The sequence below is a fragment of the Acartia tonsa genome, chromosome 8, assembly GCF_053477335.1.
Source record: "Acartia tonsa isolate MP-2025a chromosome 8, ASM5347733v1, whole genome shotgun sequence".
Lineage (NCBI taxonomy): Eukaryota > Metazoa > Arthropoda > Copepoda > Calanoida > Acartiidae > Acartia > Acartia tonsa.
In genome coordinates, this window is record NC_137267.1 from 50,992,059 (window position 1) to 51,012,103 (window position 20,045).

The 20,045-nt window shown below is 32.2% G+C and overlaps 2 protein-coding genes and 1 long non-coding RNA gene across 3 annotated transcripts in view; 2 read left to right on the forward strand and 1 right to left on the reverse strand.

Annotated features, from left to right (window-relative positions):
- Positions 1-593: 593 nt before the first annotated feature.
- LOC145327259 (uncharacterized) lies at positions 594-3,445 on the reverse strand. The gene is made up of 4 exons (XR_013882133.1): positions 3,341-3,445; positions 2,900-2,963; positions 2,020-2,133; positions 594-775 (listed from the first exon to the last, which is right to left on the reverse strand). It is a non-coding gene; the product is annotated as an uncharacterized LOC145327259 (long non-coding RNA).
- A 4,187-nt stretch (positions 3,446-7,632) lies between these two features.
- Positions 7,633-19,308, forward strand: LOC145327262 (acyl-coenzyme A thioesterase 13-like). The gene is made up of 9 exons (XM_080170847.1): positions 7,633-7,795; positions 8,402-8,477; positions 9,087-9,132; positions 9,255-9,289; positions 9,436-9,475; positions 9,642-9,690; positions 17,664-17,758; positions 18,280-18,318; positions 18,731-19,308. The coding sequence occupies exons 1-9, from the start codon at positions 7,751-7,753 to the stop codon at positions 18,738-18,740; spliced, it is 435 nt and encodes a 144-aa protein (XP_080026973.1). The 5' UTR covers positions 7,633-7,750; the 3' UTR covers positions 18,741-19,308.
- Positions 19,292-20,045, forward strand: part of LOC145327260 (DNA-binding protein RFX7) — a 54,974-nt gene continuing 54,220 nt past the window's right edge. The window contains exon 1 of the mRNA XM_080170845.1: positions 19,292-19,379. The gene's annotated coding sequence lies outside the window, so the exon portion shown is untranslated. The remainder of the gene's footprint in view (positions 19,380-20,045) is intronic.

Consider the following 20,045-nt stretch of genomic DNA (forward strand, 5'->3'; position numbering starts at 1 on the left):
ACAAGCGACAGTACGCGTTCAATGAATTAGTATACAGGAAGGGAGGGGACAATGGAATTTTATTACACTAGTCCCCAAAGTTTTATAATAACAGTTTCTTATTCGTTCGCCCTTAAACTTTGGTTACTTTTCTTGAATTTTGATTAGTTGGTTCATTAAGTTGAGTGTAATTGGGATTGTAATCTGGGGAAAGGGTAATTTTGTGTTTCTTCATTGGGGATGTACTACAATTTATCGGCCATTGTCTCATCTCTTTAGATCACAGATTAGTTTACCAATTCAGATTTATTTGCAATTTGCTGTTTGATCCAATACAAAATTGCGACAGGGTCTTTGCCTCCGGGTAAAATCTAAATGTTGCTCTTGCCCTCTGTATTATTTACTTAAAAAAATAGGTGGTAGACATTGCGAAATCTCTTGTTGATTGACGGATTTTAAAAAAACGTACCTAAAATCGAATTGATAAATTTATGAAAATTTAAATATGTGATTTTTTGACAAGCTGTTCTGAATTTATCCAAAATGATGTTAGTGTTACTTATGGAAATAAATTGTCTTTATTTGAGTAGTTTTACCTAAAACTCAAGGTTTTAAAGAACACGATTTATTTATTATAAATTTTGTTTTCTCAATTTATTTAGAATCAATCAAACATTTGAGGTACAATTTTCTTACAAAAGTAATAAAAGCAAAGGTGAATTTAATACAAAAACTTATTTTTCAGATCTGCACGTTTTTGGTAGGTTTGTTGACACAATTTCTTGGGCTCCCATAACTAAAAAATATGATAATGATAAAAATATGATTTAGCGAGAAAGGGATGTAAAATACACATGTACCCAAAGTTTTCTAAACCTGTTTTCTTATTCAGTGGTTCAAAAACTTTTTGGAACTGTTATTGAATTAGAATTTATTAGTTCCAAACTCAAAGTGTCAAAATTTTAACCATTAATATTAATCTATGAAAGGAACAATTTTGTTTAACATTGTTGGGAATGTGCATCAATTTATCGTCCATTGTCTTATTCCTTAAGATCCCTGGGTTTATCAAAATATGAATGCATAATTAACATCTAATTGAAGTTACATAAAATATTTTTGTCAAGTGTTTTGAAAAGGTCAAGCTTTTATAAAATAATCATATTCGAACACTTTTTTTTGACATAATAAGACATAATAAAATCTATCTAATTTTGTGCATATGCAATTTAATTTTCGGTTTTAAAAAAAATGAATAAACACTAGACTTTAAAAATTGGCCTTATTTGGCAACGGTACCTTTCACCTTTTTCCAATTTGAAATAACTTGAAGAAGGAGTTCAGGACGAAGCCCATTTTGTTCCGAATTTGTATCACTTTTGAAAAGTGCGACTCCAGTTACGTCATATTTTTCTTTCCCAAAAAAGGGAAGGGGAGAAGAAAATCTCTTCAAAAGAGATGGGGATAACCCCCTTTTCTCTCATCTCTTTTTTCTTCCCCCCTTCCCTTTTTTTTCTTTCCCCCTTCCCTTTTTCGGGAAAGAAAAATATGACGTAACTGGAGTCGCACTTTTCAAAAGTGATACAAATTCGGAACAAAATGGGCTTCGTCGAGTTCAGTGGTGTAGTTTTGTTTGTTTCTTTCAGGTTAATTTAGATTATATTGGATACTGGGAAACTTAGGCACATAAAAAAACTAACTTATTTTCAATTTGTTTCAAAAATGAACTGCTTACATTCGCTCTACATACAGAACAGGTTATTAGAGATTCAGACATGCGATTGTTACAGAGCAGCTGTGCGCTACTAAAAAAAGTTTAGGTATAGTCCCTTTCGTGACAATTTCTTCGTATTTTCACAGTAGCTTTTCTCCTATTTTTAGCTCCTGCGGGGGGGCTTTAACCCTGCGGGGCAATCACCTATAAAAATGTAACCTAACCTAACATAAAAAAAAACTTATCAACAGCCATTTTCAAGATACCACGAATCGCCCCTTAAGGGGCGTTGCCACGAAAGGGACTATACCCAAAAGTTTCAATACCTCTAATAAAATTTGACATTTGGTAGGTATTTTGAATGTTTAAATTATCAAAATTTTGTTCCTCTTCGGCATAAGTATGGCATGGGTTTCTTTTCAAATCTTCAAAACAGGATTCTGAAAAAAATAACACAAGAATTAATTAAACATATTTTTACTTGTATATTGTTTGTTTGTTAAGATCTGAGAAACGAAAGAAAGTTTTGCCGATTGTTTTAGGCTATTTTTGTTATAATTTTAAGCCTTTTGGGTCCCCTCTCCTCCCCTCCAGAAAGAGTGTCCTTAGGTGCTAATGGCGCTGCCACTAGTAGCTTGTGAAGTAACTTTTTATGCTTGAAATATGCATAGAAACAATTTATAACAAGCACCTTAAGTAAAAGTGTGACAAGAAAAAAGGAAGAAAAATGCCGCGTGTAAGCTACAGTGAAATTATTATATTACTAGTCGCTACGGCCCTAGAGGCCTCTAGGGTATCTTAAGGAGTGGAGGGAGGGAAGTCATCAACTCTCCCCCCTTTTTAAATTTTAGTTTTTTTTAAAGTAGAAAAAAAATTGGGTAAATTTTCTTTTGAATGGGTGGTGGTTACCTCCACTAAAATAATCATAAACCTTCCCTAGACCTATACAAAGCTTTTCTGTAAAGTAGAACCATATCGGTTTAGCGAGATCCTTCACTACAGACAAAAACCTTACTACTTTATATAATAGGATAACTTTAAAATTCAGCTGGATGTCTAAACCTATTCCCATACAAACAATACATCTTTTCGGAATTTGTTTTTGCACACGTACAAGCGGGTTTAAAATTGAGGCTTTTGAACGGCTGAGGCGCAGCTGACGAGCCCTGGAAAAATGGAATGGAATAAATGATTAATGGATGATACCTGTGATAGAAAATTGTTCCTCTGTTTCATTGTTGACCAAGCTCAACACTTTATTGCAATACCACTAAAATAAAACATTGATAATGGATATATTATTACTTGGATGTTGCACCATATTTTCATGTACTCTATATTTTAGCAGCTGGCTAAAATGAAGATACACCCGTCCATTCGCTTTACCCCATCTCTACTCCTACTTAACAACCTAAATTGACGACAAATTTTTCTTTTTCTTATTATATTCACTTCTATATCCATTATTCTGATTGAAATTTGAGTTAAAGGCTGCTTTTGTTTATTGTCATTAATTTATTTTAGTTCTTTATACTAAAAATTATACTTTTAATATAGAAAATTAAAAATAATTACAATATCAAATTTAACTCCAAATATAAGATGAATTAGAATATCCTAAAACACAATAATTAATATTTAACATACCTTCAAGATTCTATCAAATGTATTTTTCATTCTCAAATATCTTAAAATACAAATTAATAAATGTTATGACATTCATAAAAATTAGGTTAAAAATTAATACTTGATAAATTATTATCTATTTACAAGTGGCTACGCCCCTGGATGCCTCTAAAAACATTTTTGCGGGGATTGGGGTTTGTAGTATATTTTTCTATAGGTGATTTCCCTTGTGAGGTTAGAGGTCTCCCTCCTAAAATTAGCAAACCTTACTTGGAACAAACTGATAGACATCCTATTACTTTTATAGATGGATTGGTGTGTATTTTACAGGGTAAGGACAAGGATAATTTATCCATTTACAATACGGAAGCTAATACTTTCTATGATAAGAAAGAACAACAAATTTTAATACTGTGAACATATACATATGTACATATATAGAAATTATTATTAGAGTAGAGTTAACACAATAGAGTGTATGTAAACTTAGTAGTATAGTCTAGACGAGATAATTACTTTACATACTATACAAAGACACAATAGTATACAGTTCTTTAAATGGCCGGCAGACATTCAAACAAATTCCAATTATAGAGAAGATGCACTATTACAATATCAACATTATTCAAATTTAAAGTACAAACAAGGATGACAACATCCATAAAAGCGAAGCACTGAAACGGTAGGACAAACGGACATTAACACTTGTATAGTGTTTAAACTGAATTATCAGAATATAAAAGTATAAGAGTCGAAGCAAAATTGTAAGTAAATTTTTTGAAAAACTTCTTGATACTGGATAATGTTTATTGAGTTTACGGACATACTTACATTTTTAGGATTTGATTATAGAGTTGCTTCGCTTAAAATATTGTTCTTTGTTGTACCAGGAATCAATATACCAAAAATCAGATCAAACGGATAATTAGATCACATAAAAATTTGCTGTTAAAAAATTAGAAAAATCAACATGTTTTTAAATGGACGTACGGACATTCTGGTAATGATTATAGAGTTGCTACGCTTTCTAAATCGTACCTAACTACTACAGGAATCATCATGCAAAGTTTGAAATCGATAGGACAATTTTAACATGCCTAAATTAACGAATAAAAGCTATCTATCTCGGACGGACGGACGTACGGACGGACGTACGGACCGAACCTAATTATAGAAAAGCTTCGCTTTTAATAAATTGGTTCGTCTAAGTTAAGGTGTAATTGTAAACTAAATAGAAATTTAATGAACCCTTTGAGTTTTATTAAGAGAGCCTTATTATGTACATGAATAAAACCTCCTCAATTATAGAAGCAGAAGGAGGGTATTCATGAGAGAGAGAGAGAGAGAGAGAGAGAGAGAGAGAGAGAGAGAGAGAGAGAGAGAGAGAGAGAGAGAGAGAGAGAGAGAGAGAAAGAGAGAAAGAGAGACAGACAGACAGAGAATAGCTTTCAGGTCAAGAATTTAAAATTTTCCATTTAATATGTAACTTTATGACAAGAATAACTGCGCCCAAACAAAGTTATTGGTTCAAATTTTTGTATAACCCTTTTCCTAGTTTAACTAACTGATTGATATTCTTGGACATATAATTTTTTTTACTTATTTATTATCTTTGAAAAAATATTATTTGTTAAAATGGATACAAAATGAAAAATTATGGTATTATAGTCTTAGAAATATTCTTTTCAATTTTGAAAATTGTTATGACTCCCCCCCCCCCCTCCACCTGAACTCTGGCAGCGGCGCTCGGCACCCTTGCCTGCCTTGCCGCGGGCGCTCGGCCCCCTTGCCTATAACCTAACCTAACCTTAAACAGTTCTTCTCTGCCAGAGTCATAGTTCTGTCTGGGTGGGGGGGAGGTTGGATAGGTATAAAAATTTACAAAATTGAAAAAAAAAATTTTAACAGGATAATGGCAAAATTATTTACTAAGTATATTTGCGATAACTTTTATTTAATAGATTCTTCAAATTTTTAACATTTACAAAAGGGCCTGCTTTATTGCTTCAAGATCCATGACAGATCTATGTAGGAAATAAATGTCTATAAATGAGCTCAAATCTTCCAAGGAATAAACGTTTAAAACTCATAGTGCTCCCATAATCCATAATAAACTCTCATTGCCCAGAACGATAAAACCCATTAATTACTTTATTAAAAATAAATTCATTTTTTTTCATTTCATGTTGCTATTTACATTATATTGATGTATTTAATTTATAATCATAAAAAAGAAAATCTAAATTTATAATATAGTAAATTTAAGAAAACTCTGTTTTAAAAGAACTCGATTGTGGCGACACTTCCTGTGTGTTCAAATATTGAAACTAAAATTTTAATCATATTAACCCTTTGGTGATGGTAAACTGAAAAAAATATAATTGAAGAAATCTTAAAATCATTTAAATTATTAAATATTAACTACTTTCTTTTAGATAGTAATAGCGGGGGCAGAAAATTGATTTATTGAGAAATAGATAAATATATATATACTTATAGAACACTAGCCAATAGCGAGATAGTTATATCGAGCCAACACTAGTATAAGATAACAGGCATAATTTGTTGAAATGGTCTTTTTAAATAATTGAAACATAAATGTACCAGAACAGGTTTTCCAAATGTATAAAGTATTTTAGAATATTTTATTTTCTATGAATAATTAAGTTTTTAAGAAAAACACTTCTCTTGAAACACCCTAGAATACGTGGATATATTGACAGGGGTTGCCAATATGGACCTTAGTTATTGGTCAGTTCGTTAATACAGTGGGGATCCAGAGGGGATGAGATAAAGGGGGTGGATGGGAATTAACTTTATTTTAGCCAGCTGTGAGTATCACTTTATTGGAGTAAATGACAATCTGGTGCAACATCCAAATAGAAATATATAGATTTGTTTAAATCAACTTATAGTACTTTTATTTTGCTTAGCTAACTATTTAAATCCAAAACAAAACATGCCTAATTGTCCATATAAGCGCGATAGAAAAGCTTCACTCCAAGAATGCACGCACATTAGACGTGAGGGTATCTTTCCTTTTTATATCAGCAACTTTGCAATATTTCATGTATTGCAAAAAAAATGCGTCTATAAACATAATGCTTACATGTAATTTAAACAAGGATGACAACATTCATAAAAGCGAGGCACTGAAACGGTAGGACAAACGGACATTAACACTTGTATAGTGTCTAAACTGAATTATCAGAATATAAAAGTATAAGAGTCGAAGCAAAATTGTAAGTAAATTTGTTGAAAAACTTCTTGATACAGGATAATGTTTATTGAGTTTATGGACATACTTACATTTTTAGGATTTGATTATAGAGTTGCTTCGCTTAAAATATTGTTCTTTGTTGTCCCAGGAATCAATATACCAAAAATCAGATCAAACGGATAATTAGATCACATAAAAATATGCTGTTAAAAATTAGAAAAATCAACATGTTTAAAATAGACGTACGGACATTCTGGTAATGATTATAGAGTTGCTACGCTTTCTAAATCGTACCTAACTACTACAGGAATCATCATGCAAAGTTTGAAATCGATAGGACAATTTTAACATGCCTAAATTAACGAATAAAAGCTATCTATCTCGGACGGACGGACGTACGGACGGACCGACCCTAATTATAGAAAAGCTTCGCTTTAAAAAAAAAAGTATATCAATCATATTATTTCCTAAAATAGGTTAATAAATCTAGGGCTCGTCAGCCGCGACTAAGTCTCAAATTTAAACTTGTTGGGATTCTTTATAAGTTTTTTTTTAATATTACCACATAAGGGCCAGGTTTTATTTATTATAAAAGTTTGATTTCCTTAAAGGCGGCTGCCGAGCCCTAAATAAATCTTGGGTATATTTTTCTATATTTTTGAAATTGTTTTTCTTTGTAATATGACGTCAAAGATTTTGTGGCAGAGCTGGAGGAGAAAGAAATTTGAATGATGTCATGATTAGAAATATTGCAATTTCAAAATAAGATAACTTTTCTCTTTATTTACTAAAGTAGCTGCTCTTTGAAATGGTGTTTTACATTTAGATCTCATAATTTATGCACAGATAAACCTATATGATCTACAATTTTAAGGGAAGTTTCAAGCCTCAAAAGACTCTGGGCGAAGCCGCTTGCGTTAAATTGATAAGTATTAGCCAATATGATGCAAATAAACATTTTTAATTATCTTTTCCCTAAAAATTATTACAATAATACAAGTTGCCATTATTCCTTATCTCAACCTCTAAATGTCGTCTTTTTTATTAAACCTGTTCATAATATCCGCGGCATTCATGTAAACAAACTGCGCATTTGCGTCGTCGTGGAATGGCGAATTTGTTTTTGTTCCAAATTTGTTGTTGTTTATTTTTATTTTGTGACTCATAGGTGTCAAAAAAAATTAATATGAATAACATATTTAGACTAAATCATGTCTGGGGCGATTGGGAAATGTTCAAAGGAATTTTTAAAACAGGTATTATATGATATTATAAAAACACATGGTAGAAATTATATTATATAACAGGAAATGATGACGCAATAAGCATTTTAATTTTTTTTTCAAGTTCGAATATTTTATATAATTAGGGTCAGTCCGTAATGAAAAGCTCTTATCTTTAATATAGGAACGTCAGAATTGTATAATGAATTCCAACTTAAATAGCTAGCTAGTTTTATTTTTATTTATTAGCAGAACTACATTTGATCAAAACATATCGAATCTTCATCTATTTCACAAATTTTGCGTATATTATTAACCTGGTAATTCTTTTCTGGGAGGATAAGGCACTTAATACGTGTTTACAATTTTTATCTTTTTTTTTACCTAAGACTTAAATTGTGTTTGTATGTCCATATAAGGTATTCTGTATTTAAGTTCATTTTAGATAGATATTTATATTTTTTTTTAGACTAAGGTATTTATTTCATTATTCCTTTATTTTTCTTTAATTTTTTTTGTCTGTTTGATTTGTTGTTCTTCGTTTTAATTAATTTTGTCATCCTTATTTATGAGAACAGTTGAAGCCCTATAAACTACAGCACTGGTTTTGATAATTCCATAAACAGTTTTTATGTTTAGTGTGTAAAGATGATGGGTGAGGGAGGTGGACTTGATACGGCCTTGAAAAATTGCAAAGTTATATCAGGAGGCGAAGGTTAGGATTCTAAATTATGTTTTTAAAAATTGATTATGATTTACCCCCTTTCAAATTAAAATTTTGATGTTTTTTGTCTTCTTAAATATCAGCAGTTTGTTATCGATGAAATAACCACCAAGTACCTTATGGAACAGGTCCTCTATATGAAGCCGACACTATATACTTTTCTCATTCATCTTTAAGCTACCATAAGCATAATTTGAAATTAAACAATATATTTTTTAAAATCCCAAACAGAATAATTCAATCTGCAATGATAATATAATGAAAACCATATTAAATTAAAGAAATAAATTACACAACATTTAAAACATGATAAAAATAATTTTATTGATATAAAACAACAAATAAATAGGCAGAACATATACATACATCATCTTGATAAACCTAAACATAAATTACAAAATCAATATCTTAATACAAGCAATCTAATGTTTCAGACGTGATTTGAGTTTTTCGTCCACCTGTAATTTTTTGTTTTATTTCTTAAATGACAAATCGAAATTTTTAATTACGTTAGGAATAAATATTTTGGCCAATTATTTGAGACGTATAAGATGTATTTTAAGTTGAAAATGTTTTGCTTTTAATCTTTGCTTTATTCAGGTTCTTGTTTATTATTAATGACTGTTGAAAAACCACATCTTAATAGGTAAATTGTCTTCATGCTTTAAAATCTTTACCACAAAAGATTTAAATTTTTTAATATACCTAAGAATCGAAATTAATTCGAATTATTGTGATTTTCATTCATTAAATGTTTTTACTTATTAGAGGAGAAACATTGCATGGCGGATTTTCTGCACATCTAGGAAATGTTATCTTTAATCATAAATTGTTCTTTATATACATTTTAAAGGAGAAAGATTAGAAAGAAATTTTCAGTTTATAATTTTCTTTAATGGCACTAATCTTGAAGTAATGAACGCAATAATGATAATGAAAGATAATATCTTAGTTGATACTGTGACTACATTAGCTCTGATGACCAATGAAGGAAATTAATCAAATCATTTTTTTACTGAGTTTTTCATGGTTATTTACTTTTATACTATCCGTTTATCATTGCCTATTAGAAACAAAAACTTGAACAGATTGGTTGTAATCAAATCTACTAAAATATCATGATACCTATAGTCTTGACTTGATTTATTAATGATTAGGAGGTTTGCCCGGTGTTTCTGTTGATTTAAACATGTCATATCTTAAGGTTTGTAATTTCTTTAAATTAGATATCGACCAGGGTAAATATTTGAGGTAATTCTCTTTTTTCCTTACCTATCCAAAGTTTGAAGCCAACGAATGCGAGATTGTGTTTGTAACACTTTGGGAGCGAGTATAATTTTTAGTCTACCATCTTCTTCCCCCCTGGGAATACTCAAACATTGAAGTATTTTTAGAATAAAGGGGGGGGGGGGCGTAATGACATAAGCTCTTAAACCGTGAGCAAAATGGTCTAAATATTGAGCTAGACCCTTTAAACTTGGTATATAAGCTTAGTCCTATAGGTATTACATCTAAATGGTAAAAAAATTCAAAAATTTTTATTTTTAGGTTAGGTTAGGTAAGAAAAACCCTGCGGAAATGGGGTTTTTAGGCTTTTTTTGGTCTATTTTGATGTGGAAACTTGACTTAAATTGTTTTTTCCTAGGGTTTTAACTTAAATACACTGTATCTATTCATATGGACATTATTTAAGATGATTCAGCAAGTCGGGGACCGACCCCAGGGGGCTACGTGCGTGGCCCGCAGGGGTTAAGTTCATTTTTCCCAATATATTTGTTGTGATACATTAAATTATAGGTTTTTTAGGTCAAGGAACTCAAATTCAGAGCTAAAATAAGCATTAGACTAATCTGAAGCTAGCCCCAGCGGGCTAGGTTGGTGGCCCGCAGGGGTTAAGTGCATTTTTTCTAATATATATCTTGTTATATATCAAACTATAGGTTTTTTAGGTCAAGAAACTCAAATTCTGAGTTAAAATTAGCATTAGACTGACCTGAAGTTAACCCCCCCGGGCTAGGTTGGTTTTCTGCAGGGCTTAAGAGCATTTACCTAACCTAACCTAGACACTTACTTATATTTTCACAGGTTTATTTCTTGAACAAACTGTGTCTATTAATGAGGACTTTATTTAAGATGATCCAGCAAGTCGGGGACCGACCCCAGCGGGCTAGGTGGGTGGCCCGCAGGGGTTAAGTGCATTTTTCCCAATATATATGTTGCGATACATCAAATATAAGTTTTTTAGGTCAGTTAACCCAAATTCAGAGCTAGAATTAGCATAAGACTAATCTGAAACTAGCCCCAGCGGGCTAGGTTGGTGGCCCGCAGGGATTAAATGCATTATTTCCAATATAGATCTTGTTATATATCAAAATAAAGGTTTTTAAGGTCAAGAAACTCAAATTCAGAGCTAAAATAGGCATAAGACTTACCTGAAGCTAACCCCTGCGGGCTAGGTAGATTTTCCACAGGGCTTATGTGCATTTTACCTAACCTAACCTAGAAACTTACTTATTCTTTTTGGTTTTTTCCTTGAATAAACTGTGTCTATTAATAAGGACATTATTTTAGATAATCCAGCAAGTTGGGGACCGACCCCAGCGGGCTAGGTGGGTGGCTTACAGGGGTGTAGTGCATTTTTTCTAAAGTATGTGTTGTATACATCAAATTATAGGTTTTTTATGTCAAGAAACTCAAATTCAGAGCTATTTTAAGCATTAGACTGACCTAAGGCTAACCCCCGCGGATTAGGTGGTGGGCCTGCAGGGGTAAATTTTCCATCAAACTATAGGTTTTTAAAGTCAATTTGGAGCTAAAAAAAAACACAATAGCAACCTGATGCTAGTTTTTTCGTGGTATGTGGTATACATTAAATTAAAAAATTGTATCCTATTAGCCTAAAAAATTCTTCCACCGCTAACATAGTACTATCAAAATTGAAATACTTTCAAATATATGCCATATAAATGTAGTTTAACCAATTAACCAGGAAAAAATATGCAGTTCACTAAATTAAGTTCAAATGCATTTCGTGAAACTACCCCTTTGAATTTCTGGACCTAAAAAACCTATAATTTTATGTATAACAACTAAAAATGCACTTAACCCCTGCGGGCCACGCACCTAGCCTGCTGGGGTCTTAAATCTTAAATAATGTTCTAATAAATAGACACAGTTTATTCCAGAAAAAAAACATAAAAAAACAAGTAAGGTTCTAGGTTAGGTTAGGTAAAATGCACTTAAGACTTGCAGGCAACCCACCTAGCCCGCTGGGGCTAGCTTCAGATTAGTCTGATGCTTTTATTAGCTGTAAATTTGAGTTTCTTGACCTTAAAAACCTATAGTTGGATGTATAACACATACTTTTAAAAAAAAATGCATTTAACCCCTCAGAGACACCCACCTAGCCCGCTGGGGTCGGTCCTTATCAATGGACAGTTTATTTTAAAAAAAAACCTAAATAAAAAATATTAAATGTAAGTTTCTAAGTTAGGTTAGGTAAAATGCACTTAAGCCCTGTGGGCTACCTATCTAGCCCGCTGGGGTTAGCTTCAGATTAGTCTAATGCTTATTTCAGCTCTGAATTTGAGTTCTTTGACCTAAAAAACATATAATTGGATTTATCACAACATATATATTGGGGAAAATGCACTTAACCCCTGCAGGCCACCCACCTAGCCCGCTGGGGTCGGTCTTCGACTTGCTGAATCATCTGAAATAAGGTCCTCATGAATGGACAGTTTATTCTAGAAAACAAACCTAAAAAAAAATAATAAATGTAAGTTTCTAGGTTAGCATAGGTAAAATGCACTTAAGCCCTGTGGGCAACCCAGCTAGCCCGCTGGGGTTAGCTTCAGATTATTCTAATGCTTATTTTAGCTCTGAATTTGAGTTCTTTGACCTAAAAAACATATCATTTGATGTATCACATCATATATATATTGGGAAAAAATGCACTTAACCCCTGCGGGCCACCCACCTAGCCCGCTGGGGTCGGTCCCCGACTTGCTGGATCATCTTAAATAAAGTCTTCATTAATAGACACAGTTTATTCAAGAAAAAAACCTGTAAAAATATAAGTAAGTTTCTAGGTTAGGTTAGATAAATGCTCTTAAGCCCTGTAGAAAACCAACCTAGCCCGGGGGGGTTAGCTTCAGGTCAGTCTAATGCTAATTTTAGCTCTGAATTTGAGTTCCTTGACCTAAAAAACCTATAATTTGATATATAACAAGATATATATTAGAAAAAATGCACTTAACCCCTGCGGGCCACCAACCTAGCCCGCTGGGGCTAGCTTCAGATTAGTCTAATGCTTATGTTAGCTCTGAATTTGAGTTCCTTGACCTAAAAAACCTATAATTTGATGTATCACAACAAATATATTGGGAAAAATGAACTTAACCCCTGCGGGCCACCCACCTAGCCCCCTGGGGTCGGTCCCCGACTTGCTGAATCATCTTAAATAATGTCCATATGAATAGATACAGTGTATTTAAGTTAAAACCCTAAGAAAAAACAATTTAAGGCAAGTTTCCACATCAAAATAGACCAAAAAAGCCTAAAAACCCCATTTCCGCAGAGTTTTTCTTACCTAACCTAACCTTAAAATAAAAATTTTTGGATTTTTTTGCCATTTAGATGTAATACCTATAGGACTAGGCTTATATACCAAGTTTGAAGGGTCTAGCTCAATATTTAGACCATTTTGCTCACGGTTTAAGAGCTTATGTCATTACGCCCCCCCCCCCCTTTTTTTTAAAAAACTTAAAATTAATATAAGAAAAAACGTATTTTATTACTTTTTAGGCCTGATCCTAAAAAAGCTCACATTGAACTATAGATTTAGCCCAAAAAACATGAAAATTGATTAAAAATTGACCTCAAAAATTGAATTTGAAGCAAAAGTGTCATCTTTGCAAAAATCTTGACTACATTTTAACCTTAAAAAAATCGATGAAAAAAGGCCAAACGACCAAACAAGCGTAATAAATCATAATTAGTATAGGTGATTGGGATTAACCACAAAAAAAATCATAAAGATCGGACTATTCCTCCTATGTCAAAAATATTTTTTTTTCAAAGGACCAGAAATTTTGATTTTTTCCTGGCAAAATTTTGATTCAAAAAATAAAATTAATTTTTTTTTGTTTTTTATCTGTTCTATTCATTTTTAGGCCTAATTCTTAAAAAGTCCATATGGAATAATAGATTTGACAAAAGAAAACATGAAAACATGACCTTAAAAGTTGAATTTTAATTTCTTTTGAAATTACCGATTTTTCCCCCGGCGCCAACTTTGGTCATTTTTGAAAAAAATATTAACCCGATTTTAAAGCTCTCAACGGATTTGGAAAAAGCGGGCAATTTCTAGTTCAAAAAGTTTTTCAGATCAGCTCTAGGTCTTACCAATTTTTGTGTAGGTCGATCTTTACACACCTACTAAAAAATTTTTGGAAAAAAAAAATTTTTCGTCCGACTTTGAGACCCAATAAGTACCCTTAATATTCATCTCACAAAAAATTCATTTTATACTTTTTTGTAGGCAATTTAATAAGGAACAAATTTGCTTTTATGTTTTTTTCTGTCATTTGAAAGGAACATGGAGAAAAAGGTCATTTAATGAAGGTAGGTCGAAATTACCGAGAATAGCCCCTTACCGAAACTTCCCCCCCCCTTACCCTATAATTTAGTAACTCCTAATAAATAAGTTAGTGAGATATGGGCGGAGTAACATTGTAAAATTTGAGTTGTAAATACAAAAAAATGTTATTATAAGTATGTTAGTATAAGACAGTTTAATTAAATGTAAAAGATAAACAATATTAAACAGGCTTAAAGATAGAATAAAAACAGGATGACAGAAAGACAAACAGTCACAAAATTTCATCAATCTATCTTTAATTAGAGCTGGAAAAAATGTATATTTCTGATAAGGGAAGGTAAGGAGTTTTAACTATTTTGTTATCAGGACCGAGTTTTGTGATGAAAGGGGGGGGGGGCGTAATGACATAAGCTCTTAAACCGTGAGCAAAATGGTCTAAATATTGAGCTAGACCCTTCAAACTTGGTATATAAGCTTAGTCCTATAGGTATTACATTTAAATGGCAAAAAATTCAAATTTTTTTATTTTTAGGTTAGGTTAGGTAAGAAAAACCCTGCGGAAATGGGGTTTTTATGCTTTTTTGGTCTATTTTGATGTGGAAACTTGCCTTAAATTGTTTTTTCATAGGGTTTTAACTTAAATACACTGTATCTATTCATATGGACATTATTTAAGATTTAACCCCCCGGGGCTAAGTTGGTTTTCTGCAGGGCTTAAGAGCATTTATCTAACCTAACCTAGAAACTTACTTATATTTTTACAGGTTTTTTTCTTGAATAAACTGTGTCTATTAATGAGGACTTTATTTAAGATGATCCAGCAAGTCAGGGACCGACCCCAGCGGGCTAGGTGGGTGGCCCGCAGGGGTTAAGTGCATTTTTCCCAATATATATGTTGCGATACATAAAATTATAAGTTTTTTTGGTCAGTTAACTCAAATTCAGAGCAAGAATTAGCATAAGACTAATCTGAAACTAGCCCCAGCGGGCTAGGTTGGTGGCCCGCAGGGGTTAAATGCATTATTTCCAATATAGATCTTGTTATATATCAAAATAAAGGTTTTTAAGGTCAAGAAACTCAAATTCAGAGCTAAAATTGGCATAAGACTTACCTGAAGCTAACCCCTGCGGGCTAGGTAGATTTTCCACAGGGCTTATGTGCATTTTACCTAACCTAACCTAGAAACTTACTTATTCTTTTTGGTTTTTTCCTTGAATAAACTGTGTCTATTAATGAGGACATTATTTTAGATAATCCAGCAAGTTGGGGACCGACCCCAGCGGGCTAGGTGGGTGGCCCACAGGGGTGTAATGCATTTTTTCTAAAGTATGTGTTGTCATACATCAAATTATAGGTTTTTTATGTCAAGAAACTCAAATTCAGAGCTATTTTAACTTTTTAAGCATTAGACTGACCTAAGGCTAACCCCCGCGGATTAGGTGGGTGGCCTGCAGGGGTAAATTTTCCAAATTATGTTTTGTTATACGTAACATCAAACTATAGGTTTTTAAAGTCAATTTGGAGCTAAAAAAAAACACAATAGCAACCTGATGCTAGTTTTTTCGTGGTATGTGGTATACATTAAATTAAAAAATTGTATCCTATTAGCATATTAAATTCTTCCACCGCTATCATTGTACTATCAAAATTGAAATTCTTTCAAATATATGCCATACAAATGTAGTTTAACCAATTAACCAGGAAAAAATATGCAGTTCACTAAATTAAGTTCAAATGCATTTCGTGAAACTACCCCTTGGAATTTCTAGACCTAAAAAACCTATAATTTTATGTATGACAACTAAAAATGCACTTAACCCCTGCGGGCCACGCACCTAGCATGCTGGGGTCTTGAATCTTAAATAATGTTCTAATAAATAGACACAGTTTATTCCAGAAAAAAACCATAAAAAAAACAAGTAAGGTTCTAGGTTAGGTTAAGTAAAATGCACTTAAGACTTGCAGGCAACCCACCTAGCCCGCTGGGGCTAGCTTCAGATTAGTCTGATGCTTTTATTAGCTGTAAATTTGAGTTTCTTGACCTTAAAAACCTATAGTTGGATGTATGACAACACATACTTTAAAAAAAAATGCATTTAACCCCTGAGGGACACCCACCTAGCCCGCTGGGGTCGGTCTTCGACTTGCTGGATCATCTGAAATTAGGTCCTCATGAATGGACAGTTTATTTGAAAAAAACCTAAAAAAAAAATATTAAATGTAAGGTTCTAGGTTAGGTTAGGTAAAATGCACTTAAGCCCTGTGGGCTACCTATCTAGCCCGCTGGGGTTAGCTTCAGATTAGTCTAATGCTTATTTCAGCTCTGAATTTGAGTTCTTTGACCTAAAAAACCTATAATTGGATTTGTCACAACATATATATTGGGGAAAATGCACTTAACCCCTGCAGGCCACCCACATAGCCCGCTGGGGTCGGTCTTCGACTTGCTGAATCATCTGAAATAAGGTCCTCATGAATGGACAGTTTATTCTAGAAAAAAAACCTAAAAAAATAATAAATGTAAGTTTTTAGGTTAGCATAGGTAAAATGCACTTAAGCCCTGTGGGCAACCCTGCTAGCCCGCTGGGGTTAGCTTCAGATTATTCTAATGCTTATTTTAGCTCTGAATTTGAGTTCTTTGATCTAAAAACATATCATTTGATGTATCACATCATATATATTGGGGAAAATGCACTTAACCCCTGCGGGCCACCCACCTAACCCGCTGGGGTCGGTCCCCGACTTGCTGGATCATCTTAAATAAAGTCTTCATTAATAAACACAGTTTATTCAAGAAAAAAACCTGTAAAAATATAAGTAAGTTTCTAGGTTAGGTTAGGTAAATGCTCTTAAGCCCTGCAGAAAACCAACCTAGCCCGGGGGGGTTAGCTTCAGGTCAGTCTAATGCTAACTTTCGCTCAGAATTTGAGTTTCTTGACCTAAAAAACCTATAGTTTGATATATAACAAGATATATATTAGAAAAAATGCACTTAACCCCTGCGGGCCACCAACCTAGCCCGCTAGGGCTAGCTTCAGATTAGTCTAATGCTTATTTTAGCTCTGAATTTGAGTTCCTTGACCTAAAAAACCTATAATTTGATGTATCACAACAAATATATTGGAAAAATGAACTTAACCCCTGCGGGCCACCCACCTAGCCCCCTGGGGTCGGTCCCCGACTTGCTGAATCATCTTAAATAATGTCCATATGAATAGATACAGTGTATTTAAGTTAAAACCCTAAGAAAAAACAATTTAAGGCAAGCTTCCACATCAAAATAGACCAAAAAAAGCCTAAAAACCCCATTTCCGCAGGGTTTTTCTTACCTAACCTAACCTAAAAATAAAAATTTTTGGATTTTTTTGCCATTTAGATGTAATACCTATAGGACTAGGCTTATATACCAAGTTTGAAGGGTCTAGCTCAATATTTAGACCATTTTGCTCACGGTTTAAGAGCTTATGTCATTACGCCCCCCCCCCCTTAATTGAAGGACAATTTTTTTAGTAAATGTTTTTTGTAAAACATTACAAATAAATGACATCTGTAAAATTAAAATATTTTTTTTCAGGCCGCAAAATTAGGAGAAGAAATATATATAGATGCTAGAACTTTGAAGAAAGGAAGAACTCTGGCATTTCTAGAATGTGAAATTAAAAATGCCCAAGGAAAATAGCTAATGACATATAGAAAAATTATCGAAATACAAGAACAAATGCCATAATAATATAGTAAACATTATTTTTAAAAAATTATATCTTTTAATTTCGAGCAGCCCGTCTTGCAATATAACGTAAAATGTAATGAAGGATTTAAATATTATTAGTTTTAACTTTGGTCCAATTGAATATTATTTTATTAAATCATATACATTTGATTGCACATGTAAATATGAACATATGTTGATTTTGCAGGAATTGGCAATAACATTTGAATTGACAGCGGACTTTTCCATGCCCACCTAAGCTGTTTCTCAATTTGTAATGACTTTTTAAATATTAAGTAATGAAAAAAAACATAAAGGGCGGGGGGTTGAGATTTGTAGATTTAATATAAATAATAAGATACTACCTACAAAATGATATGGTAAGTTAGGTTTTAATTAGCACTGTCAAAAATATAAAAAAAATTCAACACATTCATGTCAGTTATATTTTGATGAAATATTCATTAGATATTTTCAATACAGGTGACTTGATTGTCAAGGGATCTCACACAAAATACATAGGAAAATATTTATTAATGTAGAACTATTTTTCATGTTTTAAGAAGTGGAAAGGGTAAAAGAAACGTCCCATTCGAGATATCCTGTTAATTATCCCTCCAGAGAGAAATCCTTGATTATACTTATATAAAAGTAACAAGATGCTTCTGAGTCAAGGATATAAAAAATATTGAATTTCCTCTTATAAAAACTAGCGGCTTCGCTAGTAAACCTAATTTTTCGTATTTTAGATTTAAAAGAAAAATTTTCAAAAAATTATTTTGAAGGGGGAAATTTTTTTTTTTTTTGTGGGGGGGTTAGTCGACCACGCTATTTTAAATTTAGTTTTAAAAAGATTTTTTTTTATGGGGGGTTGGGATTGTCCCATCCTCCCAAGAAAATAGTTATAAACCTTCTTAATAAATATTGAATTCAGGATCCTAAAATGTTCTAGTTACATTATGAATTAGCCAAGAATTATTTGTGATACCTACCAACATATTAGTAGTGATTAGTAAAATCTGGTGATACCTAGAGTCATTTCACTTTATAGTATCACAACACAATTTCTGCCTGTGATAATAGCTGGCTACTTGTGTCTATCATACTATTAAGACGGCTTTAGGAATTGCTTAAAAATTACCTATGTGTGATAGTAGTAAAATATTGTTACAAATTACATTTATATTTATATTAAATGATTACCTACCTACTATATTAGCTTCTAAAATTACCATTTTGCCTTTATTATTTAATCTAAATAATCTTTATTTTCTTTACCATTGTTTTTAGCTATTTCAAAATAAAATACTAAAATTCCTCGTGCATCTAGTCTTTAATATTTAAATGACTTATTTTAATCACATATTGTTATTATTCTGGTTTTACTCTTGCAACCTATCTTTTGTTTAAGCTTAATTTTAATATTTTAAAATCCTCCATTATGCTGTTTTGTTAGAATATTTCTAGCCCAATTAAAATATTTATTTGTTGATCTTAAAGTTTCAGAAAAGTGAAAATTTATAATGATAATATTTTGTGTTGTGAATACAATGTAAAAGTTTTATCAAGATTATCTTAAAGGTAAGACGAATGATAGATAGATGTATAATTAGGAACTAGTGGTACCTAAAGAATTTCAGTTTTGTGTGGGACATTTGACTGTAAATTACACTGTTACCCAAAGTTTTATAACCATATAAAAGTTATCTTATTCATTGGCTCAAAAACTATGAGTACTTGAATTGTTTTGATAGGTTCCAAACTTGTAGAGTCCACATTTCAATCAATAATTCAAATCTACGGAAAAGTGTAGTTTTGTTTATGATCATTGGGATGAACATTACATCAATTTACCGTCCATTGTCTTATTCCTTAAGATCTCTGAATTTTCTTGAACAAGCATATACCTACTACTTTTAATACCTAAGTAAACCAAGGCAATTATGTTATGAATCATATCGAAAATAGCTACCTAGTGCTAAAAATAACTCAACATTTGAAATTTTTTGATTTTGAAGTAAAAAAAATACTTTTTGTTTAAAGTAGCTTTGATAGATAGATTTATTTTATATATACTAAAGCAATTTTGTATATTTTATTTCTCTGTGGTAAACCACTTAATGACTATTTTATTCTTAGCTTAGAATACCTAGTATTTTAACTTTAAAAAAACTTTAATCCAATTTACTGAAGAATATGGATTTGCGTTCCTGTCCTAGCCAGGTTTAGGCTATTGTGTTCTGAATT

Coding starts and splice junctions, on each gene's coding strand:
- LOC145327262 (XM_080170847.1), top strand. CDS start 7,751: ATGTCTGGGGCGATTGGGAAATGTTCAAAGGAATTTTTAAAACAG. Junction 8,478..9,086: donor AGTTATATCAGGAGGCGAAG/GTTAGGATTCTA, acceptor TGCTTTATTCAG/GTTCTTGTTTATTATTAATG. Junction 9,133..9,254: donor GAAAAACCACATCTTAATAG/GTAAATTGTCTT, acceptor TTTACTTATTAG/AGGAGAAACATTGCATGGCG.